The 14,711-nt window shown below is 40.1% G+C and overlaps 1 protein-coding gene across 1 annotated transcript in view; it reads right to left on the bottom strand.

The window, feature by feature from the left end:
- Window positions 1-6,366: 6,366 nt before the first annotated feature.
- The window catches only part of LOC146001161 (T-box transcription factor TBX20-like), a 181,440-nt gene continuing 173,095 nt past the window's right edge, over window positions 6,367-14,711 (bottom strand). The window contains exon 6 of the mRNA XM_083138450.1: window positions 6,367-7,731. Within this exon, the coding sequence (XP_082994576.1) occupies window positions 7,200-7,731 (532 nt within the window). The 3' untranslated portion in view covers window positions 6,367-7,199. The remainder of the gene's footprint in view (window positions 7,732-14,711) is intronic.

Genomic DNA, 14,711 nt, shown 5'->3' on the forward strand with positions numbered 1-14,711 from the left:
AGAAAGGTGGTGATTACATTAAAAAATAGTGTCCTGTAGCTGAAACTATGCTTTATTCAATGGTGTATTGTGATCATTTGTATCTTTTTTAACCCCCCTTTTTTAGATGCTCTATTTAGTTAATTTGCAAATTGGGGAATGATTTTAAGGTTCGAAGTTTCGCTCATTTGTATTTCGTTAAACACCGTCGTACATTTCTACACCGCGTCCAACCACGATGTTTTACTTTGTGAAAAACTTTTGAGAATTTGTTCATGCACGTTGCAAGAATCACTTAATTCGGTTATATCTATATGTCCTCACCTCAAACAAATTAGCAAATTATCACGTCTCTTATCACATTCGTAAAATTAGTCAAAAAGCAAAAACGTCCATAAGCAACTTTAACAACCTTTCATTAAGGAGAGGAGTGACAATTTCGCACCAGTCGTACAGTGGGATCCATGAGTATTACCGTGCAAATTGTCCATGACTATTTTCATTAATTTTTCTCTTACAATCCTATGTGTTTTGAAGCGATGGATTTTTATGTACGCTGGTGCAGAAGTTGTCAACAGCTTGTTTTGAGTTTTCTTTTAATTCTTGAAGCACTTATTGGTCAAATAAAGTGCACGAACATGGTGATGGACAATTTGCACGGTAATACTCATGGATCCCACTGTACATTTATTTTAATATCGTCGGAATGGGCACTGACTATAGGAAACCCCAACAGAATTTGAGAGTATGAATTTCTCCCCATGTTGCAAGTGGAAGCGTTTATTTAGAGTTGATTATTAAGCTAGATGCGATGTGTAATTTACATGATTAGTAAGTGTTTACAGAATCTCATGTATTCTTTATGGAGAATCAACTTCAATTTAAGATTAGTCAAATGGGATTTTCGACTTTTCCAACTACAAAAACATTTTTCAACGTATCCCTTTTCCGTTTTGTTCTTTCGAACATTTAAAAACAATGCTCCCATTAACGCAATGTATTTCTCCGGCGCACAACTCCTCTCCGCAGCAGTGTTGCCAAATGCAATGCGCATAAAGGAGCTACAATTCACCTTCAATGGAGTTAAAACTGACTTCAAGGAGCTAGATTTTCGAACGTTCGATAAAGTGCCTCCTAGGGTAATGTAAGGTGTCAAGGGGGGCGTTCCTATTACGTTAACTTTAAGTGATGACAATTTATTTTTAGTTTTCACAGTCTAGAACTGGCGCATTACCCATCTCAATATTCTACTGATACTCTTATGAAATTGAAAATAAAGGATTCCTGGATAACAATATTATGTCGTCTTCACGTCAGCCACAGCACTAAGGGGGGGGGGGGGATGCAGCCAACATAACAATATCCTGTGCGGTACTAATCTGATATTCCCCAGATTTCTTCATTTTTACAGAAGAAACTACTTACGGTAATAAGTTCCTGTAGCATTGTCTAACATCTGGAAGGCGTTTTGTGTGATGTGAGAATGTTTCATAGCGGAATTCAACCATTGACTCATAGCCCCACGAACCATTTCCGGTAAGGTTAGGTCAGGTAGGGTCACGTGTAGGTTACAATAGTTAAAAATTGGTTTCGAAAAAAATATGCATAGCCCCACGAACCATTTGCGGAAACGTACGTTCTTCAGTTACAAAAACACTTTTTTTTTAAAAAAAAAAATTGCAATTACTTTGATCAAAAAACGTGAATACACGTTAAAGAATGTTCCGCGAAGCAGATAGGTAAGTACAAATGTCAAAAATTGACAAAACGAAGAAGTTATAGGTATCCGGGGAATATCAGATTTTTACCTCATGTGCTTTATGGCAAACCATGGTCTAAGTGGGTTAAGGCAGTGATGGCACAATAGTGGGTCGGGGGTGGGGGGGGTGGGAGGGGGGTTCACAGCCAAACGAGTGCACGAAAGAGCCAGGACTGACTCCCAAAGAGCTAAGTTGGCAACAGTGCTCCAGGAGGGTCACGCGGGCCCACGAAAATTGAATCGTGTCGAATACTAATTTTGACATTAAGGCACGTAACCTTCCTGTGCTTAATCGTAGTATGTCAAAAAAAGTAGTTCAAACGTTGTACTATTGCTACAGTCGTGTTTGCAACGAGATAATTGTGACGTCGGTATTGGTGCGATTGGGCAAAGTCAAATTTAGTCGAAGCACTCTGATTAAACACTTGCACATACCTGCGGTTTCGGCGACTGGGTGAACAGCAGATGTCAGGAACGTGATGTTGTGTGTTGGTTCCTCACGAATATGGATCGAACCTTCCTTCTCAATCCTGTCGTCGATGTGTCTGGTCGAATCGTGGAAAAACAGGTACCATTTGCAGCTACGCGTGGCTGGCTGGCTCTTCGTAGTCGATTAGAATAGAGAAAACTGCTTCTAGCTCCAAACGCGCGGATCGACGTATACGTGAAATCAGATCGTGTTCAATGCCACTTGTATGTACACATTCGACTTCCAGTAGTACTGTACGGCGTGTTAAGGTGTGGACGACGTGTGTGCTTCAAGGCACGATAGCGAGATGCATCCTGGTCGAGACAAGAAACAAAAGTTGCTAGTGTGTGTCTCGCCGTGAACCGTGCGTACACTGTCTGCTGAGCGAAGGTTACTCATTGGGTCTTCTCCCTTATCGCACAACGCTAGAACAACCTTGAGTGTTGACGTCGTACAAGGAATGCCTATACTATATCCTGGGAATATTTGGAGCAGAGAAGGGGCAGAAAGTGATTGGGTGAAGCGAAGCACGCTGCTGGAAAGGCTGGTAACTGTTCATTGGTCGAGCCGTCTCGCTTCAGTACTTGCGCACAGACTTGTTTTCGTTCGCTTGCTCCAGAGACTCCCGGAACAGAGTATACGTTGTTAGGTTAGGTCTGGTTCTCTTAGCATAAATGCATTGCCAACGTATTATTTAGGCTAAGATAACCCAACCTAAAAAGCCTAACAACTTGGGCATTCCTCGTCTGACGTCAGAACACAAGGTTGTCCTAGCGTTGTGTGATAAGCAGGGCTCGAAAGTTGATGAAAATTCTTTTTTTTTCCTGAGCCTTGATTGGTTGGTTGGTTGATTTGGTGTTTTAAGTCCACTTTATGCACAGTAAGGTTAATCGGGACTGGACCTACAGTTTAAAGTGGGATCCGAACCACTATGTTCCTGAGCCTTGAAAACAATGCTAAAGCTGATATCAGTCAGTTTCCCTTCAGTTAGAACCAGAAAACATTTTTTTTTCATTTATTTTTCCATTTTTCGATCTTTAGGTCATTTTTCAGTATTTTTTCTGTTTTTATTGCATTTTTCTTCATTTTGAGGCTTTTCCCCCCTCCCCCTTCTTGTTTCGTGAATTTTAAATGCATTTGCTAGCTCCACTTACATATTTAAATTTCCTTTTGTGGTCCTTTTATCAAGTTCGCCATTTATTGAAAATACGGTCAATGGAAAAATACAATATTATTTTAACTGAAATGTTTGGCAATGCATTAAATTTATTTTTCCTCCAGGAAACTAAAAATACTTTGTGTAAAGCCTACTTTGAGCTTCCCTTGTTGCCCACTATTATCGCATTAATCTGTGGTTTTAAAGTAAAATTATTCACAATATTTAAAAGAATATGTATGCTAGTGCAGAGGTGTTCCGCAGCTTGTTTGGAGTTTTCATTCTTCAAACTATCATTGCGTGAAAGCAAGAGAATAGTACGCATAGTGATGGACAATTTCCTGAACAGGTGCCATAGGTAGAGAAATAGTGAATAGAATGATTTTTATTAATTTTGTCCATCATTCTTATCCACACTAAAACTTATTTCAGAGCAAAAGTCTACACATTTGATGACGGTGAACAATAGGGAATACAATTTGTCAAAGAACCTCCCCTATGGCGTAGTGTTTACGTCGTTGTCTTGTAATCAAGAGGTACCACTTTCGATACCCGGAGGAAGCATATAGTGGGTCGAATTCCAAATTAAAGCCGGCCCTCGTGGCGGAGTGGTTAGCACATGGCGCTATGACGGCAAGGTCCCGGCCTCATGGATCTTTGTGCGTGTTCATTCATCAATTTCATCACATCATCATTCTTTTCCATCTTCGCAAATTAGCCAAAACGTGGCACAAAAAGCGAAAAATATAGCAAATCAATCAATTCCAATATAAACGGTAGGCGCAGTTTCGATTAGCCTTTCTGTGTATAAAATCGACTTTAAACAAAAATTGGAACTTCAAAATTATTGAAAATTCAAAATATTTCAAATTTCTTCTCACAAACCCATTTTTTTTTTCAGCGCCCCCATGAATACTTTCTTAGACAGAAAAAAGTACTTTAGGACATTCGTGGTTCAAAAAATCATATTAAATAACACTATTGAAATAAAACACATCATTTTTCCATACAATATATTTTATCTACTGTACACTTCACCTTTATATACAACAGTATGTACATAGGAGAAAAATATGGGACATCACATATCCATTAGCATTCACATACACAAAGAGGATCACACATACTCGTAGACACACACTTATACTCTTCGGTACACTTTGTGTAATAAGTTAGTTTTACAATGTTAAACGTTACATGACACTCATACACTGGGAACATGGTAACTGGAGCCAAGGCCATCATCAACGAAAACAAAATGCCATTAACAAGTCAATGAAATTCTATAAATTAAATTATGGTTGTACAATATTCTGTTGTTGTGTTAATTGCCGGTAGTGTAGTGGTTTTCACCAAATGATCTTATTTTTTCATAACAATGTGCGCTTATTTTTGTAATATTGTTGTTTCGACCATTTCTTTCAATTACATGTTATGTATTTGATTACATATGGGAAAGAAAATAAATGTTCTTTTCAAAATCACTCTAGTTACGAATTATACAAATTGCCCAAAACTGCTTGTCAACAAGTCGTTAGTAAACTTTATACACTATTACAAATAGTTCCTGCTTTGTTCTGTTGAATAGGGGGAGAATTGTTACAATGAAACGACTCGAAATCACAAAATACAGATTATTTTTAAGAATTTTGATTTTCTTTCGTTTCTTTCATACTTCATATTTCCAAAGTAAACACCACGCTTAGCTTTAGAGTTGAAATCCTTTTTTTATGACTCCAAAATAATCCATAATGGCAATTTACTTAGCCAGTTTTAAAATTACCTCATTAGTAAAAACTTGTCATTTGTGGACCACGATTATTAATATAAACGAATGTTATTAGAATAGTAGTTGTAGCAGCAGAGAAAAAAATATTGCATATTTAAGTATCGATTAGTGTACAGTTGATTGTGCATTAATTGACGACTAGATAAGATTTTTAATTAGCTAAAACTGTCTCTGGCGATTAGATATTAGGAAGTCCTGTGGTGTTCCTTTTTCATAAATTTAACATTAATAATTGGAATTGTCAATTTTGTTCGACCGTTAAAACGATGTTATAACTTACAGCCAATGTGTAAAAATTATTCTCAATAGATTTTGACGATCGTTTAAATGTTCATTATTGTTAATATACAATTGTTCACTTGATCCGTATGGTATTAGTTGTACATTATTGCTAAACAGAAAGGAAATTTCAGTACCTAGTCAAATAATTATCAATTATTTATTCCTTTTGATTTTCACTTACAGTTTAATGTTTCGTTTCGTGTGTTGACATTTTAACGTAGCTCGTCCCTCAGTTCTTCTAGACTTTAAAGTTCCAATATCAGAATTTCCAGGAAACAATGTGACTTTTAAGTCTAAAATTTCAATATATAAATGCACAGCTCACCCTATAAACTATAAACAATGAAAACTGTGGTGGTTATTGCCGCGGATTGATACAGACGAAGTGGAAATGCTACACCGCAAAATGCGAAACCAAGATAAGTATACAATTCATGAGGTTCTAATTTGTACACACTTAATGGAAATCTGGATTTACTGCACTCTAAAGGGACGAACGGTTTACTTGTTGAGCCGAAGAAATCTACGGGGCACCTAATCCTTTTCTCTGATTGGTTGATTCAGGTTTTGCGATGAAAATTGACACAGCACTTCTTCTGTTTTGTTGCATGCTGCGCAAAAGTTAGTATTCAGTTTTTACTTTACCGAGCCTAAGATTTAATGAACAATGCATCATATTTTATATCATAACCTATTGTGTGATATGTTGTACATAAACTCTTAGATATGTTATTTACTCATTTTCGAATAACATGGGTACCTGGGGGAAACCCTGGGGGGTAAAGGCGGTCAAGGGCGTGATGCTGATCACATCACCCCCACTCAAGACCGGATCAAGAAAGTGTGGGGCGTTACCACCACACCCCCTATACGCCTTCATGGCGTGGTGCTAAAGTGCACAGGGGAGCACTTTACCTTTACCTTTACTCATTTTCTATGATTTATTGTAAGTTATAATGGCATTAATGTTAGAATGAAATATACATTATTTTTTACAAATGACAATTGTTTCAACAAGCTGTAAACTATCTGCAACATTTGATGAAGAATTTTGAGAAATTTTTAAGGACAGAAATTTACATGTACTCTAAAATAATATTAATAAGAATGTATTAAACATATTTCGAATATCAGAATATCTCCAATGGTCGAAACAACATATATTTTTGATCAAAGTGCAAAATTTTGATTGCAAACAGAAAATACATTAGTTTTTCTAGTAGTATTCGTTTTTTACTTCAAATAAAATAGATTCAGAGGTGTAGTTCTTATATCTAGGTAAAAAAAAACGTTCACCGTATTATTTGCTGAAAACAAATATGGAAGGTTTTTTGTTCTTTGATTTTGCATGTTATAAACACGCACGCACACAGAGCAGCTGGCTACTATTAATGACTTGTTTTCTGTCGTGTAGTGTAGATGAAGAACCTTAGGTACACTCCGTATAATTTACGATGCTTCTTATTGGTTTAAAAGGAACACGTTCACTAGATGTTTATTTTAACATCCTTGTCAGGATGGTAGACCTTTTTTTATTATTAACATCCATCACTGTCTTCGAAAAATCTATAGTTACACAGGTAAAAGAAATCTGCTATTTATATTTATATATATATAAAAAGAAATTTTTTACATACGATGTTACGCACAAAGAGAAACTGTAATACTTATAATTTTTGGCTTCTGAATTGTCGAGTTTGCAAAAAACCGTTCATGAATCCCTTCGCAAAAACGACAATGGTGATTGGTTGACGTCACCGTGTCGTCAGTTCCGATTGGTCGATATCGGCTCGGCGGACGCCGCCGAAGATAATGTTGTCGGCGAGAGTTGCTTGGGGACAAGGTAGGGGCTATACCTGTGGAGGTTCATCCCGGGGAAGATCGGCCGAGGAAGACGCAGGTCCGAGGCCCCCCCTCCGGAGCCGCCGATGGCCGAGGACGTCGAGGGGGCCAGCTGGGAATGTGCACTGGGGGGCCCCGTGGCGAGGAGATTGGGGATCTGGCCGAGTCCGTGCATTGTCCACTGGCTCCAGAGGTGGGCGGGGAGGGGTAAGGGACATGGGGTCCCGCGACTAGTGTTGAGGGTGTAGAGCTGGGGGCCCGAGCCCCCCAGAAGCGCGTGGAGTTCCGAGGCGGCGGGAGGGTAGCTGGCCGGTCGCCCCCAGAGCAGCTGGGCCCTCGCCTTGTCCGCCACTGCCGCAGAGAAGAGATTATTGTTCTCCATGTCCACGTCCGAATACAGTCTTAGAGGGGAACGCAGGAAGTGCTGGTCCATGAACATGCCGTCCATTGGGTCCCTGGAAAGAGAACACAAATCACACATTAAAATACATCGAAAACTGAACACGAGATGTTCAACATGTGTAATGATTTGATTTTTTGTTATTTTGCATCGCTTTTCCGCCACTTGTGGCTAATGGCGACGATGAGGATGAGTGATGATATAATGAAATTGATGAAGGAGGCATTCACAAAGAACATCCACACCCTTGACGTTATGCTAATCACTCCGCCACGGAGGACGGCGAAGTGGTAGAAAATAATTTACAAGAATACAAAACCAACACTATCTGGAAGTTATCGCGCGTACACCTACCATCAGGGTTGTTAAAGGTCCAGGAATTTTAAATAAATTCAATTCCGGTCCAGGAGAGAAAATCAGCAAGCGTAAATGGGTTGTGGACCGTAAATAACTATTAAATTCGGTCCAGGGACTTTTTTACCAAATCAATTTAAATACGGTCCAGGGACCTTTTTTCAGCTCAATTTAAATTCGGTCCACGAATTTTTTTCAATTAAAGAATAAGCAACTTGGACCGAATTTAAATTTTACGAGAAAATAAAAATGTTCCGGTCCTGCAGCGAAACCCAATAGAACCCATTAGACCTTGGACATCCCTGCCTACCATGTTTGTAACCAGAGGCGTCTCGTGAACGCATGCGGTGCATGTTGCGCATGCGTCAATTGTGGGGAAAAAGGACAGCTTGCTCTGCGACGACATTCATGAGCATTTCTACATTCTAATTTCTTCATATAGGAGAAGTATTTACTTTACACGAGAGCGCTGAACTAAGCTTATATTACATTTCTTGGATCTGAAGTGAAAGAAAGTAATAATTATTTTCCCACAATTGATGCATGCGTCACTTCAGATACAAGAAATGTAATACGAGGGCCGCACTGAAAGTTTCAGGAATCAGGTACTGGCAACTGTGCAATCTGTTAGATTTTGTTATATTTATAAACTGTGATATTTGTCGACTGTAAATACAAGGACTGATGTAACACGGATTCCTTTTCGTTTCAGGATAGATGTTTCAAGCGAAGTGTTTGTAAAAAAAAAAATGGAATTAACAAGAGAGAACTTACGTGCCATGATTTATAATGATTTTCGGCAAGGTTTAACACTTTCAACAGTGTGTTACTCGAATGATCGAAACTTTTCACGAAGATGTCCCATCAAAGGCTACAATTTATCGCTGGTTTCAAGAATGCAGATGTGGCCGGGTTAGCCTTAGTGATGAAATTCGTGAAGGCCGCCCATCGACAGCCATTGTGCCAGAAAACATTGATGCAGTTCGTGAACTAATCAACAGTGATCGACACGTGACTTATCGCGAAATTCAGGGTTCCTTAGGTATTGGCATGAGTCAAATACAAACAATTTTGCAGAATCGTTTAGGTGCGAAAAAGCTTTGTGCCCGTTGGATCCCACACAATTTAACAAAAGCACAAAAAGACGACCGTGTGAAGTGGTGCAAGGCTATGATCAAACGGTTCAAGTCGGGATCATCAAATCTTCTGTTTAACATCGTCACAGGCGATGAATCATGGATTTACTCTTATGAACCTGAAACAAAGCGACAATCTGCTGTGTGGGTGTTCCAGGATGAGCCGAAACCAACGAAAATTGTTTGTGCACGCAGTGTGTCGAAAAAAATGGTTGCCTCTTTTTTCGGTAAATCAGGTCACATTGCGACTGTTGTACTAGAGAATCGTAGAACAGTCAATGCAGAATGGTATACCACAATTTGCCTGCCACAAGTACTCCACGTGATCAGACGTTCAAACCCCAATCGTCGAATCATTCTGCATCACGACAATGCCAGCTCGCACACAGCATCTGACACAAAAAACTTTCTGGATCATGAACAAGTTGAACTCGTGACTCATCCAGCTTATTCACCTCACTTAGCCCCATGTGATTTTTTTTTTTGTTCCCAACAATCAAGAACAAGTTGCGTGGTCAGCGATTTTTCACTCCCGAAGAGGCTATCGAAGCGTACGAAATGCATGTCTCGCGGGTACCAACTTCAGGTTCCATCGCATGAAAAAATGCATTGATGTAAAGGGTGAATATTTTGAAAAGCAATGAACAATTAATGTACTTTCATTCTTCTTCTTTATGTCATTTTCCCGAAACTTTCAGTGCGGCCCTCGTATAAGCTTAGTTGAGCGCTCTCGTGTAAAATAAATACTTCTCCTATATGAAGAAATTAGAATGTAGAAATGCTCATGAATGTCGTCGCAGAGCAAGCTGTCCTTTTTCCCACAATTGACGCATGCGCAACATGCACCGCATGCGTTCACGAGACGCCTCTGTGTGTAACATTGATTGATATGGGTTTATTATACTTCGCTCTTCTCTCACTTTTGAATAGTGGTGAACATGAGAATGAGGGATGATATGATGACTACGGATGAAGCGACACACAAGGAACACTGTACACACAGAAAACTAAATGCATCATATCGATTAAAGCACCAGAATGCATCGATTCATGCACTAAAGTGTGTTTTGTGGCTTCTTTAAAGAATCAGATTCACATTTGATGCATTTGGGTGCATTTTTGTATGTCGTGAAAGAAACACCAAAGTGCATTTGATTCAAATGAGGATTTATTTCAGTCGAGATGCACTTCAATGCATCAGTTGATGTTTCTTGACGCACCTTCCTGCATCTTTTTTGATGATGCACTTAAACGTTTGGTCTGAGCTACAGAGTTTATGGAGCTCAGATGAAACGTTTAAGTGCATCATCGAAGAAATGCATTGTGGTGCATCAACTGATGCATTGAAGTGCATCTCGACTGAAAGAAATCCTCACTTGAATCAAGTGATGAATTTTGGTGTTTCTATCACGACATACAAAAATGCACCCAAATGCATCAATCTATATGATGCATTTAGTTCTCTGAGTGTATGATGACTACTAATGAAGCGACACACATATAATACTGTAGCTGGGGTTCGAACTCGGGACCCCTGGCGTCGTAGCCCGGTGTGCTAACCACTCAGCCACGGAGATTGACGATGTGTGCATGACACACTTTCGTAAACGCCCCAGGACCTCTCAATAATAAATGCACAACAATCAATACTTGCATGCAGACACAAGACAGCGTATACTTATATCGGGTTGCAGTACGTCTAAAAGCAATGTCAAATGCCATATCATCATTCATCAGCAAAGGGGCAGCGCAATAAACAACTTCATTATGCATCCCGTTGAGATCGCCAGCAATAAGTTGTCATGTACTTCGACATTAAATTATAACGCACTTAGTCCATTAGTTGAGATACGGCGAAAATATTGAAAAGAGAGTATTCAAGAGTCGATTCACGTTCCCAGTTTCCGTCGCGAAAGACGCATACGAAATTTCCAGGATCCCTACTTTGCATACTTCTATGTTGGTTGCGCCTCGCGAGTCGGGAATTATGTTATTTTACGCTTAGGAAATTGCATGGCGGTCAGGGGTAATTTCTAGATAAGTGCTCGAAGGGGGATCATTCCAATTTTCGTATGTGTGAAGGAGAAATGGGGGGAAATAGAGGGGTGGGAGATTGGTTGGCCATCGGCAAGTCACCAATTTGAAGCCCTAGTCAGTGTTGCCACACCCTGATGGCACAATTTCCCTCTCCAAGGCAAAATTTTCATTTTTGGACCACTTTTTCCCTTCACCTAAAGAAAGTATGTAAGATAATAAGTCCACTTTATGTACAGTAAGGCTAATGGGGATTGGACCTACAGTTTAAAGTGAGATCCGAACCACTATGTGCCTCCACTGGGAATCGAACCCAGGACCCCTTGATTACAAGGCGACGACGCTACCACTGCGCCATCGGGGAGGCCAATAATAATAACAATAATAATAAATAGTAGTAGTAATGGTGTTATGTCTGTTGATCCATGTTCGTGTAAATGAAAAATATTAATGAAATTCTTCACATGTCAGCCTTGTCGGTTCCGCGCCTGAGGTCCCAGGTTTGAACCCTAATTCTCATCGTTGCTATTAACCGAGATTCAGAACACCGACGTATAACAATATGGGCTTATACTCAAGTTATACTCTGTCCCGGCTATCTATGGAGTAAGGCAGCGCATAGCGACAGAGAAGGGGGGGATCGAATGGGCAAAGCGAAGCAGTATACACGCTCCCGCGAAGGCTGGTAACGGCAGTCGCTTCTCTCCTCCACGCAATCCTGTTCTCTCACACGTGTTCATTGGCGGAGCCGTCACTTGCGCAGACTTGTTCTCATTCGCTTACTCCAGAGATAGCCTGGACAGAGTATAGTAGAAATAAGAAATAGGAATATGGCACACTGGAACTTAATCTGTACTGATGGCTTCACATTTCCCTTTTTTCATAAAACAAATTTCCCTCCACGTGGCAACACTGGCCGCAGTACGTCTGAGATCCGTGAATGTTGCGGTTGGAGATCCAAGGAGTGGGGATTTCCTCCCCCCTCGAGACTCTGAGCCCTTGCACGACCAGAAGAGGCCCGTGTTTTGATTTATATAGTTGCGTGCAATCAGGGACGAGTGTGAACTCTAACTAGAATGTAAACGTTTTAAATTATAGCTGCCAGCGCTCGGGGCGACGAGAATGGCGGGGAGGAAGCGAGAATACCAATGTCCAGAAGGGGCCGACGGGGTCCATCATAATTCCTGGCTCATGTTTTCAATTAAGATGGTCATTTGGTGGGCAAGAGGAAGACCGCCTTGTAATTTTCCTCACCGTGATGGATGCAGCGCGGAATACTTGTGAACATAAATATAGATTTTTGTGAATGTTGGCGGTCGAAGCTGTAAGAGGGGTGGTGCACACATACACTCACACATGCTGTACGCCCTCGGGCTTTGTCTTGGCGCGGCACCACACACAGACCTACGTGATTCCGGGGGCAATATTAAGGAGTCAGGTTTTCAACGGCTTTTCCCTTTGCACCTCCGCCGCTGTGTATGGAGAATGCCCCGAGGACGAGCAACTACTGTCCTCTTTAATAACGCTTGGAAATAAGAAGGAAGAAGATATCCCGGCTTCTTTTATTCTTATTACAGTATTATTAATGCTATTGCGGGGTGAGAAGGCCAATGATATCCGCGCGCACAGTGCTGATATCAGGCTTGCCGAAATTCAATTATATATTTTCAATTCGAAGCTAAAGAAACATCATAAATCATTACGCTGGGCTTATGGCGTGTTCTCTGCTAATTTCTTTTGCGGACTGTCATCGATCTTTGTCACTTTCTTGTTCCTCCCAGTCTTCAGTTCTTCGCCAAGTTCTGAGGATAGAGCAATTGGCGAACGGCGTTGGTTAACGCATGGAGTGAATCCTGTCATTGCATTAACTTCACACAATTACACCTTGCGGTGTTACCAGACTAATATAAATGTCAAAGAAGTGCGTGAAGTTTTTGCTCACCCAGTACCACACTTAAAGCTGGTCATTTGGCTGAAACCAGAGGAGTTGTTTTCAAAACTTCCTCTTTTTTCGAAAAATCACTGCGGTATTCCAAATTCTCACAAATAACACCTGCCTAGAATTCCTCCTCTAGAGCAGAGGTTTCCAACTGGCTTTTGCGGCCCGCGAAGCCAATTTACATAATACATTACTTTTATGTATTTTTATTAAAATACGTTCTATTTATGGATTTCCTTAAACAACTGGCGTTTCTAACAGATATCACAGGCCATCTGAACGAACTGAAACTGAAACTGCGGGGAAGAAACCAGCTGGTGTCAGATTTAATGGGAAACATAGATGGGTTTCGTAATAACCTGAAGATTTTCAACGTTTCTTTGGAGAGGGATGACCTGGTCCATTTTCCAAGCTGTCGGCGGCTAGCAGGAGATGAAGAAACACTGGACTTTTCTGAATTCAGTGTAAATATTAAAGAGTGTGACTCCAGATTTAAAGATTTTGAAGAACTTAAAAGCAGCATCCAGCTATTTAGCAATCGTCTTGGAGTTAACATCGAAGAACAAGAAGCTTCTCTCCAACTTGAATTGTGTGATTTGCAAGGCGATGTGTTCCTTCAAACTAGCCAAGAAGAGGGGCCAGAGTTTTTCAAATACCTTTCAAAGGAACGCTTTCCAAACCTTCGTAGTTTTGGGCAAAGAATGACATCTATGTTCGGCAGCACATACAACTGTGAAAGGGTTTTTTCTTCAATGAAGTTCATCAAGAACCGCTACAGAAGTCGATTGGTAGATTCTTCACTGCTTCACCTTCTGAGACTTTCAAATACAGAAATTGAAGTGGACATTCCAACTTTAATGAAAGAAGCAGATCGGCCTCAATTTTCACATTGAACACTTACTATGAAGGATTCTAATTTGTATGGTGTGTTTTTCATTTCTTTCAATTCATCCATAAGTATTGGGTTTTTCTGAAATAAATTGTAATTGTACAATTTTGATTTGTGATTCCATTGTTTTTATTGCCTCATTTTAGAAATTTAGGTCATGCGAAAGTACTATATTTTCAGTTCAGTACTTACAATTTTTGTAATTTTTAATCCCCGCCCCCCACCTCAAAAAAAAAAATGCGGCCCGCCAATCAACTGCTGGATATAATTTTGGCCCTCGGACCTTTTGAAGTTGGAAACCACTGCTCTAGAGCATTCACATGAATTTGTTGTGAATTGATTTCACTGTTGTCCATGTATCTGTGATGGAAAATAGGCTTAGCTAGACACGAAACTATTGCGAAAGGACCAGCGCGGGCTTAACGTGACGTCTTACGGAATTGTTTGAATTAACCAAACATATTAGTGGGTTTATTGAAAGAAACTTTGTTCCCAGATACTATGTGAAAGTAGAAACAAGCATTTTTCTTAAATGTATCTCTTTATTTCGGGAGGGTAGATTTAGACTTTCCTTTGAGACTAAGAAGAGAGGGAGTCATATTAGACGACTATGTGAATTCCGATCTCTCGTTGGCTCGGTAAAGCGTTGACGAGAAGTCTCTGGACAAAATGTTACTGGAAAA

The sequence above is a fragment of the Lepisma saccharinum genome, chromosome 17 (assembly GCF_977018435.1).
Source record: "Lepisma saccharinum chromosome 17, izLepSacc3.1, whole genome shotgun sequence".
NCBI lineage: Eukaryota > Metazoa > Arthropoda > Insecta > Zygentoma > Lepismatidae > Lepisma > Lepisma saccharinum.